Source organism: Acipenser ruthenus, chromosome 4 (assembly GCF_902713425.1).
Source record: "Acipenser ruthenus chromosome 4, fAciRut3.2 maternal haplotype, whole genome shotgun sequence".
NCBI lineage: Eukaryota > Metazoa > Chordata > Actinopteri > Acipenseriformes > Acipenseridae > Acipenser > Acipenser ruthenus.
The window spans coordinates 96,082,390-96,108,023 of record NC_081192.1 but is presented as its reverse complement, the minus strand read 5'-3'; the positions used below and the strand labels follow the sequence as shown (position 1 = coordinate 96,108,023).

The 25,634-nt window shown below is 35.2% G+C and overlaps 1 protein-coding gene across 10 annotated transcripts in view; it reads right to left on the bottom strand.

The window, feature by feature from the left end:
- The window catches only part of LOC117400632 (RNA-binding Raly-like protein), a 166,165-nt gene that overhangs the window by 8,133 nt on the left and 132,398 nt on the right, over positions 1-25,634 (bottom strand). For 6 of the 10 annotated variants that reach the window (XM_059023119.1, XM_034000850.3, XM_034914828.2 and 3 more), the window contains 4 exons: positions 12,120-12,195; positions 9,298-9,345; positions 6,626-6,786; positions 357-470 (listed from right to left, as the gene is read on the bottom strand). In XM_059023119.1, coding sequence (XP_058879102.1) covers positions 357-470; positions 6,626-6,786; positions 9,298-9,345; positions 12,120-12,195 — 399 coding nt within the window. Of the gene's footprint in view, positions 1-356; positions 471-6,625; positions 6,787-9,297; positions 9,346-12,119; positions 12,196-22,243; positions 22,395-25,634 lie in introns of those variants that run through there. The other 4 variants (XM_059023120.1, XM_059023121.1, XM_034914832.2 and 1 more) reach the window with 3 other exon arrangements.

Genomic DNA, 25,634 nt, shown 5'->3' with positions numbered 1-25,634 from the left:
TTTGTCATAACGGAGCACGAAACCTACACTGAATAGCTATCTATAAGTAACATCCAAGGTCACAGTAGTGATTAGAAAGCCTATAATCACTATGGTAAAGAGAGACATATGGACATGCAGTTTTTCTGCTGAACACTATGTATTGAAATACAATTATTTTTTTTATGAGTAATGTCTACTGAAGTCTCTATATACCCTCCACATTAGTCTGAATTAACATTAACGTACTCATGTGAGGATGTTATATGATCAAGCATTCCTGTTACCTATCTTGTATCTGTCAAAATGACAGATAACTGCGTCGTTTTAATTTACTTCCTGATGGGTTGTCTCCGATTAAATATAATTTTACCCACCAGTTTCAGCTCTGTGCTGCTTCTCAATCTTATCCAGTCTGCCCAGCAGGGAATCAATTTTTGTTTTAATTTGCATCAGTTCCTTTTTGATTGTCTGCAGATCATCTGATTTTACTGTTGAGACAAAGAAAAAGAAAACGATTGCAAAAACAACAACACATCCCTTTCGGTTTTTCTCCTTTCAGAACCCAATTTCTACTATTTGAAATTCATACAATTGTGTGAAGCAGCAGGGTTCTTCTTAACAAAAGCACCCAGCAGCGTTTCAGAGCAGATGCACCCCCCCCCCCCCCCCCCCCCCGTTTTGTTTTAAAACATGAATCCAGTTATTGCTCTGCTGATCGTTTATCCTGACGTTTCTTGTTTAATGTGAGAGAGTTTTTCTTATTATAAATAGGTCTGCATTTGTTTCCCGATTTTAAAAAAATTGCTTATGTAGCGACACTTCACGGCCATAAAATAGGTATTTCAAGATATTTAATGATTAACATAATATGTATTAAAGCAGAATAGCATTGTCACATTCAAAATTGAACATTTTCTCTAGACTTATACAACATATGTTCCTAAACATTTAAGTGCTTGCCTGAAAAACAGTAAATTCTAAATTGCAGAATTTTTAGTTTTTTATGTCACCATCAGTGAATTATTATTATTATTTATTTCTTAGCAGACGCCCTTATCCAGGGCGACTTACAGTTGTTACAAGATATCACATTATTTTTACATACAATTACCCATTTATACAGTTGGGTTTTTACTGGAGCAATCTAGGTAAAGTACCTTGCTCAGGGGTACAGCAGCAGTGTCCCCTACTGGGGATTGAACCCACGACCCTCTGGTCAAGAGTCCAGAGCCCTAACCACTACTCCACATTATCCCCCAGTATAAATAAATAATAAATAAATAAATAAATGTAAAAATAACAACTGACATGTTAAATGTCCCCTTGCACTGGACAGAGCGATTCTTAGCAGAAATATTTCCGATCTTTGATGCAGCTGGTGTCTTTTTCATTTAAGACATTTTAAAGAAACTCTGCAGCTCTATGCAGTGTGTTCAATCATTTACAGGAAGAAAACTAAACCGACTGCCAGGTTCTTAAATGCAGTGTAACAGGTAGTGTGTCAATAAGGCAAACATTTGCTATATTTATTTTAAAGTGATTAAAAATATGTATATTTACAATGGGAACAACATATTACATAGCAATGGGTACATTTCAAGGAAATCGTGAAATCTGTGATAACTGTGAAAATAAAATACAGCCTTAATTATAAGACATGTCACAGGTCCTGGAAGTCTTTCTGCAGCAGTGTCTCAAAGTCCAGTCATGGCTCCACCTCCCAAGACACTGTAGGATAAGGGGCCATGCTTAGACAGGGGCTAACACACTTAGGAAATTGATGGTATTGCCACCGCTATTCCAAATGTTGGAATGTCAATATTCGTTAGTTTCTGAACAAATCTAGTTTGCATACGCAGCTTTCTGGTTTCCAGTTGGGCCCTCTCAGCATTATGAAGTAGAACTGAAATGATATAACGGGACTGGGTGCTGTACCGAAATACAATGCAAAATAAATACAAAAAAATGCTGACACTGTTAAAATCAAGGAGGTAGAAACTCTTCACTACATAAGAACATAAGAACATAAGAAAGTTTACAAATGAGAGGAGGCCATTCGGCCCATCTTGCTAGTTTGGTTGTTAGTAGCTTATTGATCCCAGAATCTCATCAAGCAGCTTCTTGAAGGATCCCAGGGTGTCAGCTTCACCAACATTACTACAGGCAGCAAGGCAGAGTGCTAGACCAGAGCTTATACCATAATAATAATTATGTCACGCCCTACAGGAGTCACGGTCCAGCCACGAATGGCACTTGGTGCTAAACCCACCTCACATGTGCTCAGCATCCCATTTGGTAAAGGACAGGTTATATTTTTGAGAATATTTTGAACCAGTTAACAAGACAAAAAATTACACTGATGTGAAATTTAATTTTCATTCAGTTTTGTGATGCCTTTTCTGTGTGTTTTTATTTTCAATATCTTGTACTTTCCATCTCTCTTTCAACTTCACATTGCATTTAATCAGTGGTTTTGTTTTTAGGATTGCTTCTGAAATTATGTTTCTATGGTTACTGGAAGACACCCCACTGTTCTTATCCAAGTACTTCCATTCCTATTTTGTTCTGGGTGTTAGAAAAAATAAATAAATAAAAGGCATGAAATTGCCAGGGACTAAACAAAAGAATGGTTGATGCAATGTATGCTGTAAATGGGTGCATTTTTAAAAGAAGATATTTAGAAATACATTTTGAAAAGCTTTTCTTTGTAGACAGTCTATGTCAAAACATGTACTTTTTACAACAATCATATTTTTCTTTCCTTAATAAGAAGCAGTTTACATCTAACAGCATATCCATTCAAAGCATTTTGAAAAGTATCCTTTACTATCCTTTAAGAGTCGTGTGCATGGGAATGGAAATGAGTTGCAAATATAAATCAAGATCATTTAGCTACAAAACAATATCTATAGGTTCAGTGTACAGTACATGTGTTTCAAAGGACACTAGCACAGCTGAAGGGTAGCTTATTAGAGCTGTTTTTTGGAATGATAGGAGATTTCATAGGTATTTATAAAATAATTCAATCAACCAAAAAATCAAAAATGAGTTTAGGCCAGTTAGTGACATTTACAGTATGTAAAAATACAATCGTCTTTTTCTATCAATATTCCTAACATGAGTTCAGTTTCTTCCAATAATAGTCATGCGACTGTGAAATTCATAAAGACAGAGTATCTCTGGCACCTGAAGAGGTGCATGATATATATGGTGTATATGATATATGATATATATGGTGTATATGATATATGTTGTATTATATAGTAAACGCTGATATCAGTGGGATGCAGCCAGCAGCCATGTCATCGAAGACAGAAATTATGCTTAAAAATAAAAAACAATACTGACTGCCAAGGCCTTACAAGAATTAAACAGGTCTATCACTTTAAACAAGTCCATACTGATAACAAAATGTATAGTTAAAATGAATCTGAAAGGGAAAAAATGAAAAATAGAAATATATAATATATTAAGAACAATCCACAAACATTCGTGGAGTACTGTATCCACTTCTGAGGATGTAAATACAACCAGTTTTGTTCTAGTGCTGAATAACTTTTTTATACAGTGCTTGTGTTTGAGTCATTTGTGGAATAACTACAATACTTCATGAATGCCCATCAGTACATGTATATATACAGATGTGGCAGGGCTAAATAGGTTTGGGGTTAAATTTGTCCCTGCCAACAATCACAGGTGTGGCCATTCCCCAATTAGGTAATTGAGTGCCTTTGCTTTGTACAGAAGGAGTGAGGGGTGGGTGAGGGTGTGGGCGTGGGTGGGCTTCAAAGGTTCAATCTTTTGTTTGAATCTTTATTTTGGCTCTCGTGCCCTGTTTATTTGTTGTGTGTGTTTAATAAACGTGCGCTTTAAACTGCAGCTTCTGTCTCCGAGTCTCTCCTTCCTGCCGGTAACAGCTTGGGCAGTGATGCTATCCTGCCACAACAGTATATTACATTCCTGTCAGATATATTAAATACAGTTGTTTGATTTCTGTTTGTGGCTACCGTAATGAGGACTATATATTCGGACACTCACGCTTTCATCCTTTTCTATAGATATGATATGAAAATATAATTTATGTAGGAGGATCACAGCCTCCTAAATAAACTGAAAATAGGATTTTCCCACTTGTATCGAAGCAACATCATCCTGTCCTGAGAATATACGTTGCTAAGGCACATACAAGGATAGCAATTCCAGTGCCATTAATAGCTTTTTGGCCTGAAAAAATATTGTTGAAAAACAGACTAGGAAAAACAGCCTACAACAAAATACAGAGACAGAAAGAAATGTATCAGAAGTGTAATGTATTAGGTTCTTCAAAGCAAGATACAATACAATAAAGGTTATGTAGCAAATCAATTATGCTTTTATGTTGTGCCAAGCATCAGTTTATTGAATGCAATGCAGCTCAAAATGATACCATAGTTATTTTTGAAGGCTAACAATCCATTATAATTGAACAGCACAACTAATACAAAGATTCATAAGGAAGCTTTTCTATTCATCTCAATATGCAATGGATTATCAAAATAGACTCATTATTATTTCTTTGTTATAAGTTCTTTTGCAAATTAACATGCTGCTACTCTTAAAGTTAAAGTTGAAGAAATAAACTAAAAAGAGTAGAAACAACTGGCACTTCCTATGTCACGTTATAAAGCTGGGAAGTGCAATTGTAACAGACTACCTGAAAGTAAGAAATAATTTTTTTTTAATGAAAATAATGCTTGTTTGCTACAACTTGGAATGGAAGTGAATGACAGGTAAGATTTATAAGATCATTTCACAAACATTTTTTTTTTAGAAACTCTTCGGTTTTGTATAGGAGCAAAAACTTTACACATTTGTTTTCATTCCCCCTGTATTTAAAATGGGTTGAATAAACTCGTTTGCTGGCTATGACACTGCTCTCTTTTGATAATGGTGTCAGTCCTCAGGAGGAGCCTCATCTGTTCTTCACACACTCACTTTTGGCTTTAATCTCATTTCATTTCAACCTAAGTCAACAGCAGCTCATATTATTATTATTATTATTTATTTCTTAGCAGACGCCCTTATCCAGGGCGACTTACACAGGTGCCTTATGATGGGTTCCACACCCAATCCCTCTGCCGAGACCAAAACAAGAAAAGTAATTCCAGGGGGATGTCAAGCATGAAAATGCTTCACTTCAGCGCTTCCACACCTTTATTTTCTCCTTATATTCAGTATATAAATACAGGATTTACTATTACAACTCTCTTCTGGCCCGAGGCAAGATGCATATGATTTTATAATATTAATAAAAAAAAACTTTTATATGCCTGTTCAGTAATGTCCTTTTTTTTACTAGACTGTTTATGTAAACAAAAAAAATAATAATAATTTCAATTTCTAGATAGTGCTCTCTTTTTAAATCATGCTGCAGTTCTAAATATTGCTTTTATAGACACACCTGCCCCAGGGTGAAGTTTTGATTTTATATGAGTGCAGAAGCCAGCATCTATGTTACAATGCTTCACACGTGATGTGTCTCGGAACCTAAAATGCAACCTGAATATCTGAGTCAAATGAAAAACGCAGTCATTCTTCTGCATTGGTAGAAAATGAAAGGCATTCCTGTGCCACTGCATTTAAGAAATGTCTTGTTTATTTAAATGTGTTGCCTACTTTCGAAGAGGGGATGATCATCTATTCAGGTATACCAAGATCTTTCTATACATTGTTCAGTTTTACAAGGAGACTGATCAGTCAAGACCCACACATGTTAGTCAGTATGTTTGAATAGACAGCCCTATAGTTCTGCAAATCAAGCTGTAACATAAATGTAAAGCAAGATTCTGCCATGCAATTTGTCAACCTTAATGTACTGTATTGCTGTTTGTGATGAACTTTAACAAACATAGAATAAAAAACACAAACTAATCAATTGGCTTGTTTTAGCACTTTCGCTGTCTAATTTCCCACTACTTGAGATGCAAATCTTTGTAAGCTGACAAGAAAATTATACGCAGTGTGGTTTTGAGATAGGAGTCATTTTGTAGAGACTGTTTTAATCTTTTTCAATTGAACTATCTAAATACATGTGAGAACAGTGATGTGACTATCAAGCATTGTAAGTGTCTCATTTAAACAGGTCTGCTATTATTTTGAATCAATAATTGATCACATTTGAAACACAAAGAATAAAACAGGTCTGCTCTGTATTGATTAGCTGAAAAACTGTTGTGGCATTCATTGGTTTCTCATCTCAATAGTGATTACCAACAACCATAAAGCTGACAATACCATTCATTTAAGTCTTATTGATTCCAATGTCAGTCAGCCCTTAATGCCAATATTCCAGTATATGGGACCCATTCTTAAACTGTTAATCAGTTATAACACACAAGAAGCATGGAGAACGCCTTGGTTTTCCATGACAAGAACAGCTCACTTCATGTTTGAGTAATGATGAATACTGGTATATAAAAGCCCCTTTGCAATGCAACTCAAATTAATCAAATCTACACTAAAGTAAGTCAATTAGACGCCACAGATATAATGTTCTCGTGAAATCCCTGGAAACAGGTTTGTAAATATTTAATTTCCCCTCCCTTTTTCATAGGAATGATGTGAATGAAGATATTACATTGGCATTCTTGGTTGTGAAACCTACATTTGGGTCCTGAAGACGAGGAGCCTGTCATTGATCTTGATGCCCCTTTTATAGGAAAGCTGCTTTTGCCTCTGCGTGTAGAGGGCACTGTCACCCGAGCCCGCTTCAATGGGATCACTGCACGTGGAGGTGCGGGCACACGGCCATGGTAATCAAATAGCCTGAAGGAAAAAAAAAAAAATGTAAAGATTTTTTTTTTGTTTTGTTTTTTTATTCTTTAAAACCCTAGTTGTGTTACAAAAAAAACTTAGTGGCATTAATTACAGTATAATTAGAAAATAAATACTATAACCACATTTAGCAGGTGGTGGCCAGGTTGAACCAGCAACCATGCACTCTCCAAGCAAGACATTTTAGCTAACACAATGATTTAATAATGATTTAACAAACATGTGTTTTCATTTTAAAACATGACCTCTACTAGTACTAAACTATGTTAAGAAATATGTGTCTGCAAGGCAGCTCGTGCTTATTTCCTTGGTCATTTCACTTGGAGAAATAATTTCTCCCCAACCTTTCAATGCCTTTCCTGTCATTTACCAGACAGCTGCTTGCCCTATTGATTGACATGCTTTGCAGCCAATAACAAGCTTTCACCCAGGTGCCACTGCCAAGGTGAAATGACATATAGGAAATTAAACAACATCAGACTTCATCTTAGTGCATCTCGTTCATTTATACAAAAAGATTAATACTGCGACAAGTGATTGACTTACAAGAGAAGACATGGGTATTGTGTAGTATTCCCCACTGTTATTGAATATTGAGATATATACAATTGGCTGAACTCAACAATGTTGTCAGCAGTTTTTTCCCGAATGTCATATGAGATAGATGTAGACCGTGTATTTTAGTTTTGTATATTACAAAATCATCCCTTTTTCATTTACTCCGAATCATACACAATGAAAAGCGAAGCAGGCAAGATCATACAGTTTGATAAATGTAATTTCAGAAGCAGTAAGCAAAAGGCAGATGCATTCTACCTGACAGCTACAGCTTATCATGTTTGCAAATCATTCTAGAAGTTAGACAGCTATTATACAGAAATGTTGACAGGTATAATATGCTCTCAATTTGCTTCCAGACAATCGGTCAGGATCTGTTGACAGGAGCTGAATGGAATGAAAACCTTGGCAATTTATTCAAAACAATAGTCCAGGCAATTGTGGATGAGTGACCTCTACAGTCATCATTATATCCAATTGAGAGTCTGAACCATCCAGCCTGCCAGGATCACAGACACAAACAACTTCAGGTGGATTCGACCCTTGAAAAGGATGCCACTGAATCTGTAGAAGGGAGTCCACGGATACCTGGGTCATGTTTTCAGCCACTGTGTGTTCTGGGAGCTGAATTTATAACCCTTTCAAAAGCATCAGGATTCAGTGCTATAGACTAGAGACACCAATTTTCACTGATATTACTCAGGGTTGGCCACCTTGAATTACACAACCAATGTTGAGAGATGCAGAATTTTAAAAAGATTTTCATTTTTGATGCTGCAGAGTGGAATACATTTTTGGCCGGATCTCATTTTAGAATTTTTCTTGCACTCATTCTAATTCAATGACAGACTGTCCTTGAGAATCAAATAGTTCTAAATTACACCTGGATCTAAGGAACGTATGCAACTTTTTAATATACGTTTAAACATAACATAGTCTAAAGTACTACAATCTAGATATGTAACAGAGGCCCTTCACAAAAAACATGATTTGGCATTTTTTTTTAAAACAGCTAGCACCTTTTGTCATTTAGTTTGATATGTGCTTGTTATAACTTTAATATCTCAGACATGATGCTTCCCCAGCCACAGAGGAAAACTAGGTTATGAAGGGCAGGATTTATAAATATAGATTTGTCATCACTTTCCCTTCTGGCAACCAAGACACGATGTGAAACAATCAAAGCAAGTGAAGTATTTAATAAGAAACTAGTTTACAGCCTGCACCATAAGGATTGAACACCCAAAAAGCACCTAACAAACACACACACAAAAAAGAAAAGAAAAACATTGTACATTAGGCTGTTCCTGCAATACAATAACATCTGGTCACTCAAATTAGCTTTCCAGCACTTGAGGTGAAATGATGAAAAGTATTTTTTTTTAAAGCAGATGAAACTGATATAAGGTGGATTCCATTGCCATCTTTCTGTATCCTGTCTGCTTGTGTTGTTTACAGTAAAGTAAGCTCGATTAGTATTGGCTGCAGCCTTATAAAAGTTTATCATGGGAGGTGTCTGACTACTATCGAATCAGTATGTGACTTGTAATGCAATACAAAAATGAACCGGAGTAAATGTTTCACTATTGCCGCTGCTCAATGTTAGTTTATAGTTTATCAATTTTAGAACTGTATTACCAATAAACGGAGTCGAATCGACATAAAAACCTAGTGAAAACAACAAAAATAAACCATGCCATAAACATTGTGGTACAATCAGTTCAATAAATCTAGCAATTTTAACATACAGTAATTCAGTTTGAGTGATCATTCTTTCAACTGTTTAAAAAAAACAAAACAATTGTGTGTGTGTGTGTATATATATATATATATATATATATATATATATATATATATATATATATATATACACACGCACACACACACACACACAAAAGCAGTATGTTATGTAACATCCAATTTAAACAAAAAGAAAATACACACCGATTGTAGAAATCATCTCTGTAGTAGTCATAATCAAATTCATAACCACTGTAGAAACAAGAAAAAAAAAAGACTTAATTTGTTATTTTTATAACTAGGACTGTATTCTATACCAAATCACCTTTGCTTTACTTTTTCTTTATAACCCTTTAGAGAGGAGGTTCCTGGAATACCTATTGGTGATTAATAGGTGAAAAAATAGGCACTGTTGTCATAGAAACAGGCACTTATTCTAGACACCACAGAAGGGATAGTGTGTCATTACATGCAAGTCATGTATTCACATAACACAGTCAACATTTTAAGAACTACAGGAAAATGACACAGCTGGGTAATTTTCTTCCAAAGTGCACCATGCCTGTGTTACCCTCCAGGCTAACCAGTGCCTTACCCATAATACACATTGAATAATAATGTGGCAACACAATTTCAGAGGTTTAGAAAGTCAAAGCCCCAATTCCAGAGGACATTATAATATTATGCAGAAACAGTAGTCTCAAAAAGATGGCAACAATTTCAACAATTATTATATATACATATATTTTTAATTAGATGTCAGATACAGTACATCCTGATTATTCTCTTATTGTTAAAATACTTCTATTTAGTCTTTCTTTTTGAAAGACTTGTATTTTCCTCTTCTGTCCCTGAGCACTATATAACGCTGCTGCATCTTGAGATGTTTATTTCTGTTATGTAAAATAATCATAATTTTAAAATGACAGTTCCTAAAGGAGATCATGCTTTTCCCTCATAACATTTCTATCACGTTTTTGGAAAACATACTTTCATTTTGGTGGACTGAAATAATCACAGAAAAACATAGTTGCAATAAGCCTTTAAAAAATGTTAAGTGGAAAGCAAGCAGAGCCTTTAACATTCACTGGTGATGGATGATCCTTTTAACAGGTAATACAACTGGAGGAAATGATCTGCAGATTAAATGGATTTGTCAGAAATTCTGATCATTGTGCTGCAGCGCCTTGCAGTAAAAAGCTTGCTGTAAACGTATTCATGCAGCTACTGACGTTCATTTTGATAATATACAATTTTCATTAAACATTTCTAACTGGAATGCATACATTTTTCAAACAAATTATAGCACAACACATTTGGAAAAATACCTCCCTCTCTAGAGCAATTGCCTTTGTATAGATTGTTGCTGATGAAAATTCTAGGTAGGTTGGTATAGCCTCATTTATAATAGACTGTCAAGATAAAATGTAAATTACAGTATTACCTTTTCACATAGACAGAAACATAGAATTCAAAGTGAAACACACAGAAGGTCTCCAATGCAGAATCACATCATTAACACATGCCTGTTGTTTCCCATACCAGTACCTCAGATTTCAAATCGTAGTTTTAGTTTGCATTTTATTATAAGAAAATCTATTTATTTATTTATTTCTTAGCAGACACCCTTATCCAGGGCGACTTACACAATAGCACATTATTTTTACATACAATTACCCATTTATACAGTTGGGTATTTAGTGGAGCAATCTAGGTAAAGTACCTTGCTCAAGATTACAGCAGCAGTGTCCCCCACCTGGGATTGAAGAGTCAAGAGTCCGGAGCCCTAACCACTACTCCACACTGCTGCCCTCTTGAATTGATGTATGTAACCAATCACTCATGCACACACAGTAAGTGTACTACTCTGTGCTGTTTCACCCTTTTCTAAATGCTGTTCAGTTACTGTACATGCAGATGAGTCATAGATCTGGAACTCAAAGATAAATTCAGCAGTTTCATAATCTCAGGAAACGCTCCAAATAATTAACATTTAAAGCATTCTAAAAAGGTCACCTTTTGTACATTTTTTACATTATGTAGTAACATAAAATAATATTTGAAAGTTTTTATGATTGTCTTTACATATTTCAGTGTCTTATTTATTGTGTTATACAAGAGTAGCTTTGGGATGATCCGCATTAGTATTGCATAACAGTTTAATAAAGTAGGTTTCTCTGAAGCCATTTATAACATGGCAAAATCATTCATTACTAGACAGATAATCAGTACAGGAGTAATGATTTGTATAAAAATAAACAAGTGGGTGTATTTATATTGTGCTGTGTTACACACACCCTTGCATATTGAAATTTGTCAATATTACAGGATAACACTATTGAAATTGCCTGTAGTAATGGTTCACGCCAACAGTGAACAAAGAAGAGAACTACTGAATGCACACCAACATTCAATTTCAATTTGATTCGAAATTCCCAATTTGAATGTCGCCTGGTTGCTGCATCCCACTTACAGATGCAGAGGACTGGAGATCAATGTGCGATCAATGTGTTCAGCCAATTAATTCATTTCATCCGCTGAACAAAAGCATCCAATGTTACCAAACTACAAGGACCCAGCCTGGGAGGTTTCTGTTTGAAATGATTGGGCACTTGACCAGTAGGAAACTAGCTCCCTCCGAGCCTGTGCAAACGGATTACCCAATGCACTGGACCCTGTGCTCTGCCAAGACCGAGAACTCGGTGCTAGCCGCCGTTCCTTTACGAGGTGAGCCACTGGAGACCCCTGTGCACTTGAACACTTTCATATTTGAAGCTATCCTTTAAATTAGCTGTGATAAGATTTAAACATTCCTCCATTTGACTGGCAGAAAAAAATCATTCAACAGAAACCATCTCATTTGCTGTGGTGCATGAAATTAGATTATCATCAGTGGACAGTGACAGATTAAAGTATTTGCAGCAATCACAAGTGTAACATTTTTGGCCACATTTGTCCAAGTTCAGCCAGATGCTTGGCCACATCTGAAACATTTTAAAGTTTGGTTATGTGTAACTACACCTCACCTATAAAGGGAAGAGAGAGGTCTCTTGGATCCAGCTTTTGGTCTGTAGGGTTTTGGTTCACCAGCCATATTGATATCTGTGGGAGAAACATACAAATACAATGTAATGATTTACATTATAACGTAATCATATTTCTGTTTTCAAGATATAATTATTATGTTAAAACGTAATTATTATTATTATTATTATTATTATTATTATTATTATTATTATTATTATTATTATAACACTAAGAATACTGTGTGGGGGGAAACCCAGCGAATAGGGTAGCCTGATTTACTGGATATATTTTTAAATATATAATTAACCTAAAGACTTTAAGTGCTGGTATTTTAGCTCCGTTCGTAGGCTATAAAGATCAGATTTGCTGAAGCTACGGTTCTATAGGAAATCTTGTATATTATATATGCACGTGTGTATATATCCTTCGGATGAGACGTGTGACTCTGCAGCAGCTGTTGCAGAGTCTCTGTCGCTTGGGATAAAAGTGTCTGTTAAATGACTAATAATAATAATAATAATAATAATAATAATAATAATAATAATAATAATAATAATAACTTTAAAATGTTTATCAAATAAAACAAGGATAGTACACAGAGCTTTCTTATGGAATGTTGTTTTTTATTATTATTTGTGTAATGCTATGTCTGTTTTTTTTTTTTGTTGTGCTTTTTCATTAAAAAAAATATGGTGTCCAAATGAGGCAGGCTGCTTGCAGTGCTTTAACACAGCCTAAAAAGTTTGTGGAAACCAGTTTAAGAAAGCTGTATGATATCAGTCGTCACGCAAGGCCACTTTTAAGTCAGACAGAAAAATATACCCTAGTGTATTTTAATATTTATTAGGTTATATGCATTTGGAAGGAGATTTTCTCTAGCTAAAAGAAAACTACATGGAAACACACACAACCCGAAAGTACTACCAAAATAGAGAGCGATAAAGGTGAGACTTATTTTTCTTTTTCCATGGAAATAGTTTGGTAATATGCAATCCTGTAGAGGCTTGTTCAGGGATTATAAACTCCTGAAATAAAGCAGCAGCTGCCGTTGTTAAGACTGTGATTTACTGCACTCTTGAGTTGTGTAAAAAATGAGTAGAGGTTGCCAGAGAGGTCGCCACTTTCTCAAACTGATTGATAGCTGCTTCTTCACTTGTAACTTGAAATCAAACAAAATTGATTGCATCTGCTCCTGCTTTGCTTTTTACATCCTCTGTGCTAATCTTTGAACAGTTTTCAAGGTCAATCTCTGTCCTCTGTTACTATAGCCAGCATACAGGCAAATATTTACTGTATATACAGTTCTATAATTCGATTATCTGTTCCATATCTATGTGGTCGCAGGACTGCATTTATGTGCACATTAAGTAGCGAGCCTAACATGCACCATAAATCTAAATTTACTGTCCCATTTTCTAACAGAGAGCACATTCATTTCGTGCACGCTGTTTGGCTAATTTATATACCATCACCGTGATATAAAAAGCCCAAGCAGTCCAGGTGTATCTTTTGTTCAGTGGCTTATTGTGAAGGTGGAGGTGGCTTACATTGACCGAAAATGAGCGATCAACAGACACAGCACTCAGCAGGGGACAGGCAGAGGCAACGCAAACTAAAACTGCATGCTGAGAAATTCTAGTGGAGGAGGTTGCTTTCAATTCTAATGCCTTGTTTGGTCCAATATTTTATTTTACCACGCTATTTTTTGTACCAATGTTATGAACTGTAAAATAAAATCTAAGAAATTCTAACATTAATTCATGTTTATTAACGCTTAATCTAACCTGTTATTTACAGGTCATTTTCACTGCTCTATATGAAAACTTTAATGCAATGCCTCCATGATGTCAAATAGATTTCAGCCCAGAAAAATAAGTTTAAATAGAGCGCCTATCAGTGGTTAAAGCCTGGTTTTCAAACTAATTATTGTTCACTTTAAGGTGCACACTACGATTATCGCCCTTTAGTAAATATAAATAAGAACATAAGAAGAAAAACATAAGAAAGTTTACAAGTTTGCTCGTTTGGTTGTTAGTAGCTTATTGATCCCAGAATCTCATCAAGCAGCTTCTTGAAGGATCCCAGGGTGTCAGCTTCAACAACATTACTGGGGAGTTGGTTCCAGACCCTCACAATTCTCTGTATATCACAATTCTCTTTTAATCACATATTCATTCTGATTAGCATAGTGTGGCGCAATAAAAATCAGTGTGCACCATAATATGCCCACTATTTCGCATGCTAATGAATAAAATTGCAATAGTAAATACGGAAATCATGAACGTGCACACTAATTGCATGGTGCACCATAATGTTTAGTGCCCTTTCTTAAATGAGGCCCATTGTAGCGGGACGATAATTACTTTTCTAATAGGATGCTGTGTTTCAAATAGGTAAGGGGCATTGGTTTTAGATAGTTTTAAACATGTGAAATAAAGGTTTGGTTTTAAAAGGGTGGATGGGATATAATTACTTTTCTGCACTTTATGAAGCGAAGCCTAATTCATTAAAAATAGACAATGGGGTCACCAGGAGAAGTTTTTACATTTTAGTAAACTGAGATAAAAAGTAATACACAGTACCCACATAGTTCAACTATTTTAAATATGAGACTGAAATATCTGATTTTAAATATGAGACTGAAATATCTGACGTTTCATGTCTGAAGCTGGAAGAGACAGATCGAGTCTTGGCTTGTCCAGCTTCGTTTGATACATGGTTACACTGACTTTATCTTGAGTCTTAAAATCCAGCAGTACCGGCTGGGAATACCATCAATTCAAAGACCCTTGTTAACTTAGCCAATGTATATTACATTTCATGTTCAGGTTTCTGTCAGAACCTAGGATAATGGATGTTATGTTATATTTTTCAGATATGTTTACTTTTTATTAATCAAACTATCTTGGATACAGTAGTTCCCCGCTTTGGATGACAAATAATACAGATACATTCAAAATCTTGACAAATGTCCAGATTTTAAACTAAATCACAAATGCAGTATATAGCAAAGACTACACATCTTCATACTGTCACTGAACAAAAGCACTAACATCTCAGCCAAACTGTCCATGTAGCTCAATCAAAAAAGCCTTAGCTTACGGTTGTTAAGATGACTGTATCAAATTTCACTGTTGGAAAGTATTTTAACAAAAACATATCAACTTCATTGGAATTAGCAATAGTGACAACAGCATATTGGCACATTAACAAATCTCTTTTATACTGGGGGGAACTGTAAGGAAAGAATTTAACAAATAACTACATTCACATCCTCAGAGGTAAATCTTACTAAGTTGTTGTGAACACCCTTTTTAATGCAGTGCACGTTTAATTGATAGTATGGTTCTTATAATGCCTGACATATTAGCATAGCCCCCTCCTTAATTACCGTACTATAAAATGACACACACTGGTGAGGCATTACAGTGGATTAACTCAGTATTACAGTGGTAATAGTAAGATTGTTTAAATAGACCATTATATGTGGGTGGTGTGATAAACATGGGATTGATGCATCAATATTGCATGCAAGTGATAATACTGAGAAATACTTTTTGCAGTGGTCTGGAAACTGCCTGTGGGCAGCAATGACATTAGATAGGATGGTGCCATTAGAAAAAGGCATTGCCTGAGTGTGTGTTCAGTCATTCTGATAAATACAGATACATTCAAAATCTTGACAGAAAATCCAGAATTTAAACTGAAACAGCAGACACTGATAACTGATAAAAAGTTACATTTTCTTTACCATTCAGGGCAGATCCAGTGATGTATTTTCAGGTGAGGTTCAGGTAACCTTCCTGTCCTATATAATTTGTCCCTAGCTCATTATTTAAGTTCTTCTCAGCCACCGATTAATTCACTAAGAGGCTAGTTTTGGTGTTAATTTTAAATGAAAGTAAAAGTACTGTAAAATCATGAGTTTGTTTCCATGCAACACTGCCCTAGTCCATGCGGTACATATTATTGATGGACTAGAGGCAGAGTGTTGCAGGGGAGTAGGTTAATAGTTACACTCTGGTGTATCAGATGTACTTGGAGGATACACTTGAGACATTACTTTAAACAAAACGTAATTATTTTGAAAATAACTTTGCTAAATACATGTTGCTAATACATACAGATTTTATTTTGAAGGACATCCAGAAAATCTATTGGCTGCATGTTCAAAACTAAAATGGATAATGTTTTATTTTATTTAATTAAGTAACAATGCACAATCAATACGTGTAAACAACTACTAATTCTAAATTCATACCTTATTTATTTCAAATGAACTAAGCATCCATTAACATTATACTCAACACTTACATCATTACTTAATAGTGTTATGTCTCCACTCTTGCTAAATTGATGCCAGGCAATAACAGAACAAACAAAAAGTGTTGATGGCGCAAGAAAGCCACTATTTCTATTGTGAGAGATAGTAATACTTTGCATATGCGTAAACTTGCAATTTAAAATATTAATATGGCAGGGTGATCTGGGATGTCTCTTTTCCACAGAATTCTCATTTCATGAATTTCTCCTGTGAATCGACAAACTCCCATCAATATTCACCCTGCAGGCTATGAAGCATCTTCTTATAAAGGGCGAACATTGACCTGAGCTCTCTTCATAATAAAACAATCTACACTGGAAAATCCATCAGTCCTCCAAATGTCAGAAGCAGCTGAACACAATAGGCTAAGAGCCATTCGGGTCCCACGACTTTAACGTTAAGGAACACATTTCTGTGGATCCCTGCAGGATTGGGTGGCATTTGTCTTGAGCTCCCCTAGGTATTACTTGGAGCTTGTCACAGTTTTCTATTCCTATGCATGGCATGTAGTATAACCTCTAATGCTCTGGAAGGCGGTGGAGCATCACATCAGAATAGAAAAAAGAAAAAATAGGTTTTATAATTACATGAATTCATCCAACAGTAAATCTGGATTTAATATTTTTGCTCTGCCCAGGCTCTAGCTCCAGCTTCACTGCAGGCAGTTAATTCCTGTTCACTACGTGCACTTTTAAAAATGAGAAGAAAATAAATCTCATCTTGTATGTGCTAGCTTGATAAAAACCTATTACATGAATGAATTAGCTGATTGAACAGTAAGCCCCAAAGCATCATTCAGATGAACTGACTACAGAGCCGGTTTCAACAAGCAACCCGTAATTTAAACATTTCAAAAGAAGGTCAGTTCCTAACATTATCTCCATACACAACTGCATATTTTCTTTTACAGGCCAGAAAGTGCGAGCATTGTTCCAGTGTTTGAATGCGCATTCTTCTGTATTAGTTTGAATAATTAAATGTGCATTCACATGCTCTGAGTAAACGTATCTTTATTACGACTGTCACGGTCTTCCTAATTACACTTGGATAATCAAACATAAATTATAGACAGGATAGTACAGTAAATGGCAGAAGGCTTGCCATTGTTCTAGGGGTTAGGCTACAGCCCCTTAAGTTTATATTATCATTAGTTTGACACCATTTTTTAGATATGGTGCCTGCCTTTCTTGAAATATCTTCGACATATTTTCTCCTCCATCACCCTGCAACCCCCTTGCAAGTTTATCTCCCATTGGATCACTGAATCTTGTTTGATCTTTGACCGCTTTCAGTCTTACCACGTTCAAGGGTAGATCCTACTGGAAGAAGGGGAACCTTGCCTGCATTGTTGTAAGACTTGTCTCAAAATACTAGAATACTAGGTAAAACTTACATACATTAATATATATGTAGGTTTGGAATATATACATATATATTCCAAAGTGAATGTCAAACAAAGACAGCTAATGCATCTTCTTAAGGCTAACACAGTGCACAAAAGCTGGCTTTTAGAGCACAATCCACACCCTTGCATGACTGCTCATGAAGAACACTGGATCTCTTCTGCATCAATACATTTAAAGGAGAATGGATGATTTAAAGTCCTGAAGATTTCATGAAGTGAATTGCTGCAACATAGAGATAGCACATTTCTGAGTTGTTTATTTCAAGTTTTGTAATGGGTATTCAGGAAAAAATGTGCTAATGACACTTAAGTAGCTAGATGTACAAAACACTAACATCATTAAACTGTTTTTTATAATCTAATTCAGTAGTATTCAACCAGGGCTCTTAAGTACCCCCCCCGCAGCATAGGTATTTATTTCAACCAGAAACTGCAGTACAGGGGTATATGTCTCGGGAACATGGTTTCTATGCTGCGCTTTTCAAAGCTTTGTAATTTACACTATGTTGAGTAATAAAGTTGTGGAACTACAATAACACATCCCATTGTGTGTATATTTAATTAAAAAGCATAACTTAACTGAGAAAAATATAACGAACACATTGTAGCATGTGATGGGTAACCCATGTGGTTTTTACAGTCATGCTTATGGGCAACCCATCTGTAGCTAATTCTCAGCGATGGACAGCGTTAGAAGTGGATTCCCTGCCTGGGTTGTTAGGGCTGAGCTACCATCTGAAAGCTTTTTCTCTAAAAGGCCTCCTGATGAAATAACAGTCCTCCAGCTTGTTATATTATATTTATGGCTTTTGGTTTTTGGATATAACCAACAAAGAACGATAAAATAGCCTGATACAATAAGCACTGCAAAAACAATAGACATGGTTGCTGTATTCACATTGCTTGACCCCTTTTCCCGTGAAAAAAATTAACGAAATATCCTACAAAAAAACAAACAAAAAAACTTTTCCAGTGCAGCTGGGCAATGTCCTTCCTTCCTGACTTGTTTTTCACATTGATTCATTCTGAATACTTTAAACCCACCCCAACTACTGACTGGCAGCAAATTCCAACATTTTTTTTGGACTGTAACACGCTTGCGAGATTGGAAACAGAGAATTGTTCTTGCTCGCGAGATTTGAAGCTATATTACAGTTCGAGAGAGAGAGAGAGTATTTACATGCTCGTGTAATTTAAAACAGAATTGCAAATTGTGGTGAAATGTACAAAAATGCTAAAACCCCTCAAAACCCCAGAACAATATTCCTGTGAACATAAGGATGTTGTTGTGGAAGACTGCTGAGTCACTATACATATTGTGATAGAGAAAACCGCCCAAGAATTTTTCAAAGTAAGTTGAAATACAGAAGCCAAGTAGATTTATGCCTTGAAAATATTAAAACTAAGTAAAGTAGTTCTGACAACTACTTCCTAAATGTTAATTTTAACTATACATTGTTTTCCTATTCATAAAACAGCCCTTAAAGCTGATCTTTGAGACTTTAAACAGTGTGTAGCTGCGATGATGATGATGATGAGGAGGAGGATGATGATGATGATGATGATGATGATAAATTGGTTGAAACAAAACTTGGATTGTGAGGGATAATTATTAAAATAATTAGACCTATAGATGTTAATAATTGTAGTCTATGAGTTTCATCATTTAATGGAAAGGCAATACCTGAGATAATCAATGTGTTTATAATATAATATAATACAATACAATATAATGTAGTATAATATAATAGAATATAAAGCAGTCTTTTCAAAGCCAAAGTCTAACCCTAGGAAATATCCGCCTGGACAATGGAACTAAGCCCAGCCATTTTGTTCCTCCCCAACCTGCAAGCTCCTCATCACAACCAGGATTCAAACCAGCAATTTCCTGATCATGTGACTCACCCTGCACTCATGCAGTTGTGCATTTACTCAATGGACCACTGAAGGTACAATTGAAGTACTTTTCCTTGAATAAGTTAGAATGTTTTCTGATAACATTTCAACACTTATAGTAATAAGTATAAAATGAATGTTATTCAGTATCCCTAGATCCCTGAATCCGTCTGGCCACTGAAAAGGGCATCAGTGAAGTCTGGTGACACCTAGATCCTGGGTTGAGAGAAGCTTGTGTTGGACAAACAAACAGAAAACGTTTGGTTATTAGGGCAAGATTAACTTATTCAAGGAAAAAAATTGTAAGTTAAAACATCAATATGTATTATAAACCTGTAATATACATCAGTGTAGTTTCATACAAACACATTTGCTACTGCTTACTTAACAGAGTAAATATGAGTTTTATCAAATTCCATCAAGCAGCTTTGAAGATATTGTCTTCATTATGCAAGCTAATCAGAGGCTAAACAACACATGTACATCACCATGACCTAGATTCTAATAAGAAAAGCTAAAGAATGTTTAGCCATCGCGGTTAGATAAGCAGCACTCGCATGTAAAAATGTGTGACATACATAAGTACACATGCCAAAGCCATTACAGGGGATATGCATTCCTCATGGGGAATAATAGGAATCAGCAGCCTTGTGCATTAGTGCTGTTCATCTATTGAATCCCTGAAATAAATATATGCTGTTGGAGTCATTTGGCACCGTTGCACAGTCATGTAATTGTAGCCTACAGCCTCTAAATCCTCTTAATGAAAGTTTTCCTATTTTATTCAAACGAATAGAATAATAGAAACTCCATTCTTAACTCACAATTACCTCAGTCTGTATAGTAATATAGTCTGTATAGTAATGTCACATCTGCTGCTACTCCCAGACCACCCTTACCACAGCTGCCAAGCAGTTTCAGTTGCCTTGAAGCACACTCTTAACTTCTGCTCACTCCTCAAATAAAACATAACCCTGACAAAGTCCATTTTTGATGTAAAGGTATTTACAATATAGATATTGTGTGCTAACACGGTAGATTTTGGACTCCTTGGGAATATTTCTATTTCAAGCAGTCCTTGGCATTTTTTTCCATTATTTGGAAAGTGTATTTTTCATTATTCTTCAGCTGATGGAAAGCTGTAGCATTCACCTTGAACAGCCTGTTTTTCACATTTTATTTATTTAATTGGTAGAACCATGTACAATATTTGTAGTTCTTAAATAAAAATAAAGCAAATAAACCAAAACACTAAAAGTATTTTAGGCAGAGTATACAAGCTTGTGTACAGTTTGTCATGTCTGTCCAGTTTCCTCCCAAGGGCTCGTGCTGTAGGGTCCCTTGATTTTCAACATGAGGGCTGGGTGGGGTCATATTTGCAAATCCCTGGGATGTTACAAAAGGGAGAGCAGAAAAATTGTTCCCCAAGTGCATGCATTTTATTTTTTATAATTAAACAGCTGTCCCAGTAAAAAAACACATATTGTGTCTGTGTGTGCAAAGTAATGCACGTTTTACCCTCAATATGAGAAGCCCAAGAGTTAACAGCACAACTCAAGTATCCGTTTGAAAATAATAACCAGTGTAAAAAAAATTAATAAAAAAAACCTATGTAGACAATACACTCTCGCTTTTTCTAGCATTAATTCCTAACAAAGCTTATGTGTACTAAATAAATCCAAAACATACTTGCACAGAATATCTTGTTCTCATTGGAAAAAAAATGTAATTGACATTGGTGTCCCTAGCTGTGGCCATACAACAAAAGACAAGGTCAATTATCTTGCGGGAATAGCCTTGCAGAGTATTCTAATTCTAAATCTCTGAAGTCATCAACTGTAAGATAATGACTGCTATACTGAGAGCCTAATTGGCTGGTCTGGGAGGTTTATAATACATTTTAAATGTATCACACTGAATACTGAAGACTAAACACACACACACACACACGTGTAAAGTTAGAACCACAGAGACAATATGTACATACATCATTTACAATTCACTGTTTTGTTTGTGTCATCTAAACTACTTCAATATGTAACCTTTACATGTTATTACAGTATATGCCAGCAAAATGTTTTTCACTGACAGCTGTTTATAAACTCTACAGTACATATTTATTCTATTTTTCTGGCAAGCACTATAATAAGTGAGTGCTCCTAATAGCATGTCCCTTTTACAGTAGGTTAATACTACAAATTCTAGGACTACATTATTGCCACTAAAGACTGTAGCCATAGCAGTGTATTTTTCAGCACATAGATGAACATTTACAGATAAAACAGCTTACATTAGTATTCATTTATTTACTTTCATTTTTCCAAAGTATGCTACAATGCTTAAAATAAAAGCCTTCTTCATTTGTATACCTAAATCTTTAAGGTCTAATAAAAACTAAAAATAAGTTGATCAAGAGTACTTTTATCAACAACACCGCTTACCGTGTCTGAGTAATAGGATAAACTATTACAACTATTGCACCTTATAAATCTACTTACACCTTTGATTTCTGCGTTTTCCCTTGTACATGGTCATTGTGGATTTTCCCTGCGAAAATAAATGTCTTCACACAGCAACAAAAAAAGCAAATGATGTGGCCTCTTGCTTTGCAGAGAGGCAGATTCTCAGTGACAAAAGGTAAGCAGCAGACTCACTGTGGTAGCTGGGGTTATACCATTCACAACAGAAGGGGAGTTACTATTTGGCATGACAGTAGCACAGTATTATGCACAGCAATTCTACAGTATCTAGTGTTGACTTAGCTAAACCAGCTGCCTGTACTTGAACCGTAACAAAGAGGTCTGTTATTCAGTAGACTCAACTCAAACATGAAACTAATAGTACTGTGATTTCGGGTTAGGGTTAGGGTTAGGGTAGGGTTAGGGTTAAGGAGATGATCTAACAGCTTTGTAAGTGCACCAAAAAAGGTTTTTATGGGATGAGGAGAAGGCTTAGATGTACAAGCGTTATAATTTTCACCTGTTAGCAAATCAGTACAATAGTAATACTTTACAGTATATTGATGCGGCGTTTTAAAAACAGGTTATTAACTGAAAGTATGAAAGTAATTAACAAAACATAATACACTGTAATACAAAAAAAAAAAAAAAAACATTAAAAATACAAGAGCTTCTTGTACAATTAACCAATTACATATTAATGTAATCTATTAAAATATTTAGTTTATACAGCAAATGATTTAGAAACCTGCACATACATACAGTGTACTGCATGCTCACCTAACAGGATGCACACTACAGTCCTAGCTCTAGTTTTTTTTTTTTTTTTTTTTTTTCAATTAGGTTTTACTTTCTTGCACCACAGCTACTGCAGTACAGGGCAGGTGAGAAGAAAAATGCCCAGCAGGCACTGGAAAAATGGCAGCAGTCTACAGAATACAAATGAAGCGTAACCGTACAGTTCAAAATGAAAGGTACATTTGTCTGTCCAGCAACAGATGCTTGTAGGTGCGATGGGATCATGGGTGTTTTTTAGTGGTGCAATCGGCAACCTAATTTCTTAAATCGTATAGGCATTTATTAGCGATATTCGATCCACTGATGTTTTATTTTTCAAAATAAAGCACAAACATTAGTTGTTTTTTTAACAGAAGATCCAATAAATAAAAACACTTTTGTGCATAATAGTTAAACACAACCTTAATTTAGAACACTAAAAAACAAGAAATACAATGGTAGGGTTACCATATGGCTCCAGATTAACCGGACGCTTTGAGACAGACCGGAATTTCAAAATTCCCCCTAAATTGAAAGTAATTCACGTATAAATGAGCTCCACCTTTGCTGAGATTAATCCTGCTGTGGTAGAATTGCTTGGGCGCAGCAAACAATTCACACTGATCAGCTGCTTCTGATCAGATCTTAATGAACGAATAGCTAATTTATCGATAGAGCAACGAGATGATGATGCGATTGTATTTGCAGAATAATATAGGCGATTGAATTTTAACAAACAGAAAAAAATAGCGACTGGCTGCAATTTATTCTTGGTATAATACAATTATTTGACGCGCATGCGTGTATTTAAGCGCCATTATTAATTGTAGCTAAGGATGGTTCATTTACATCTTCATTTATTTCAATTTAGGGGCAAGTTTGAAATCCCGTTCTGTCTCACAGCGTCTGGTTAATCTGGAGCCACATGGCAACCCTAACAATGGACTTTTTAACAACTGAAACGAATATGCATGAGTCTGCATCAGATGCCCCATTAACATTGTAATAATAATACAAAATACACTATTTTAACAGAAGTAATTTCTACCTGAACTATGATTGTTCATTACTATTAATAGTTTATGTGCAAAGCAAAGCAAAACATTTTAATTAATCTGACATAAAAAAATCAAACAAGATCACTCCCTCAGCTGTTAACAAAATATCGTTTAAAGTAAATTTCAACCTTTTTAATAAGATATCAATTGAGGACCGTCAACGAAGAGCAACGCAACACCTGGTCACACACTGTCGACAGCAGGAAACGTTCACTCGCCATCTTCATCAAGCTCTTCCGAAGGTCATACTGCTTCGGAAGCGTTTTCAATAACTGCTCGATATCTAGAAATATTCAAATCAATTACCAATGCAAAGACTAATTATTATTATTATTATTATTATTATTATTACAATTGCACGATCTTTTTTCCCGATCTTTGTCCTCGTTTATCTTCACGGATGCATTTTTAATAAATGTGCACTAATAATAATAATAATAATAATAATAATAATAATAATAATAATAATAATAATAATAAAAAATATTTTTTCACAATCTTTTGTTTGCTGTTTATTCAAATAAAAGTATACAATTTTAAAAACACTGTTTTGTACACTAATTTTATAACGTTAGAGAAGATCGTTGTTATGGAGGACTATATTTATAGAACGTTCTTTTTAGAGTGCTTATGTGGAAGGATACATAAAAAAAGGAAAACCTAAATAAATTCAGTAAAAGTCAATAAAAATGATAGTTAATTGTGCTGTAACATTGAAGTATATAAGCAATAAGACCCTCCACATCGGGCATTACCAGGCATTATACGACCGTTTGGTTATATATAATATTGCCATATAATTCAAACACGACATACTTTGAAACAAAAGATGGTAATCGTTATATTTAATATTGCCATTCTTTTGAAATGACGCATTAAAAGGTATGTGCTGTGGTCACTGTTAGTGCAAAAAAAAAAATGCAACTCAACTTATTTTACACGACAAATGATCAATAATCGATGCATCGATTAATTGTTGCACCACTAGTGTTTTTATCTTTTCATTGTGGTTATGTACTATATCGGTAGTATGACATGAAAAGTTCAACTGCGCAATGATAAGGGGGAACTAACTGATTTTTAAATCTAGGAATCCTTTAATATGAAGCGTTTCTGAAAAATGTAGACAGACAGTAAAACAGATTGTAATCATCCCTTGGTTCCCAATTGTATTATTACAGTATGGAATAAGGAAGACAATATGCCAAGTTATGTTGCACCATAATCAAAGACACAGTTAGAGCCTGCATACAGAATTGATATTTTCAAAGACAATAATCTATTCTATTTAAAGACAATGATCTGGGTCCAAATGCTCTAGGATAGGGTGACCAGACATCCCCTTTTCCCATCAAATGTTTTGGCGTCCTCACATTTTTCCCCAAACCTTAATAAGATTCCTGTTTGCAATGGAGGCAGATAACACTCCTTGCGTTAATTACATAAACAATCAGCAATACGTTTAGTATTTGTGTCCTTTAATTTGCTATACTAAATTAAATGTATGACTATATTGAGATAAGAAACATTCTTTAAAAATGCATTGTTTGAAAACTATTTTTAATTTGTGTGTCCCGATTCTGAGCTTTGGACAG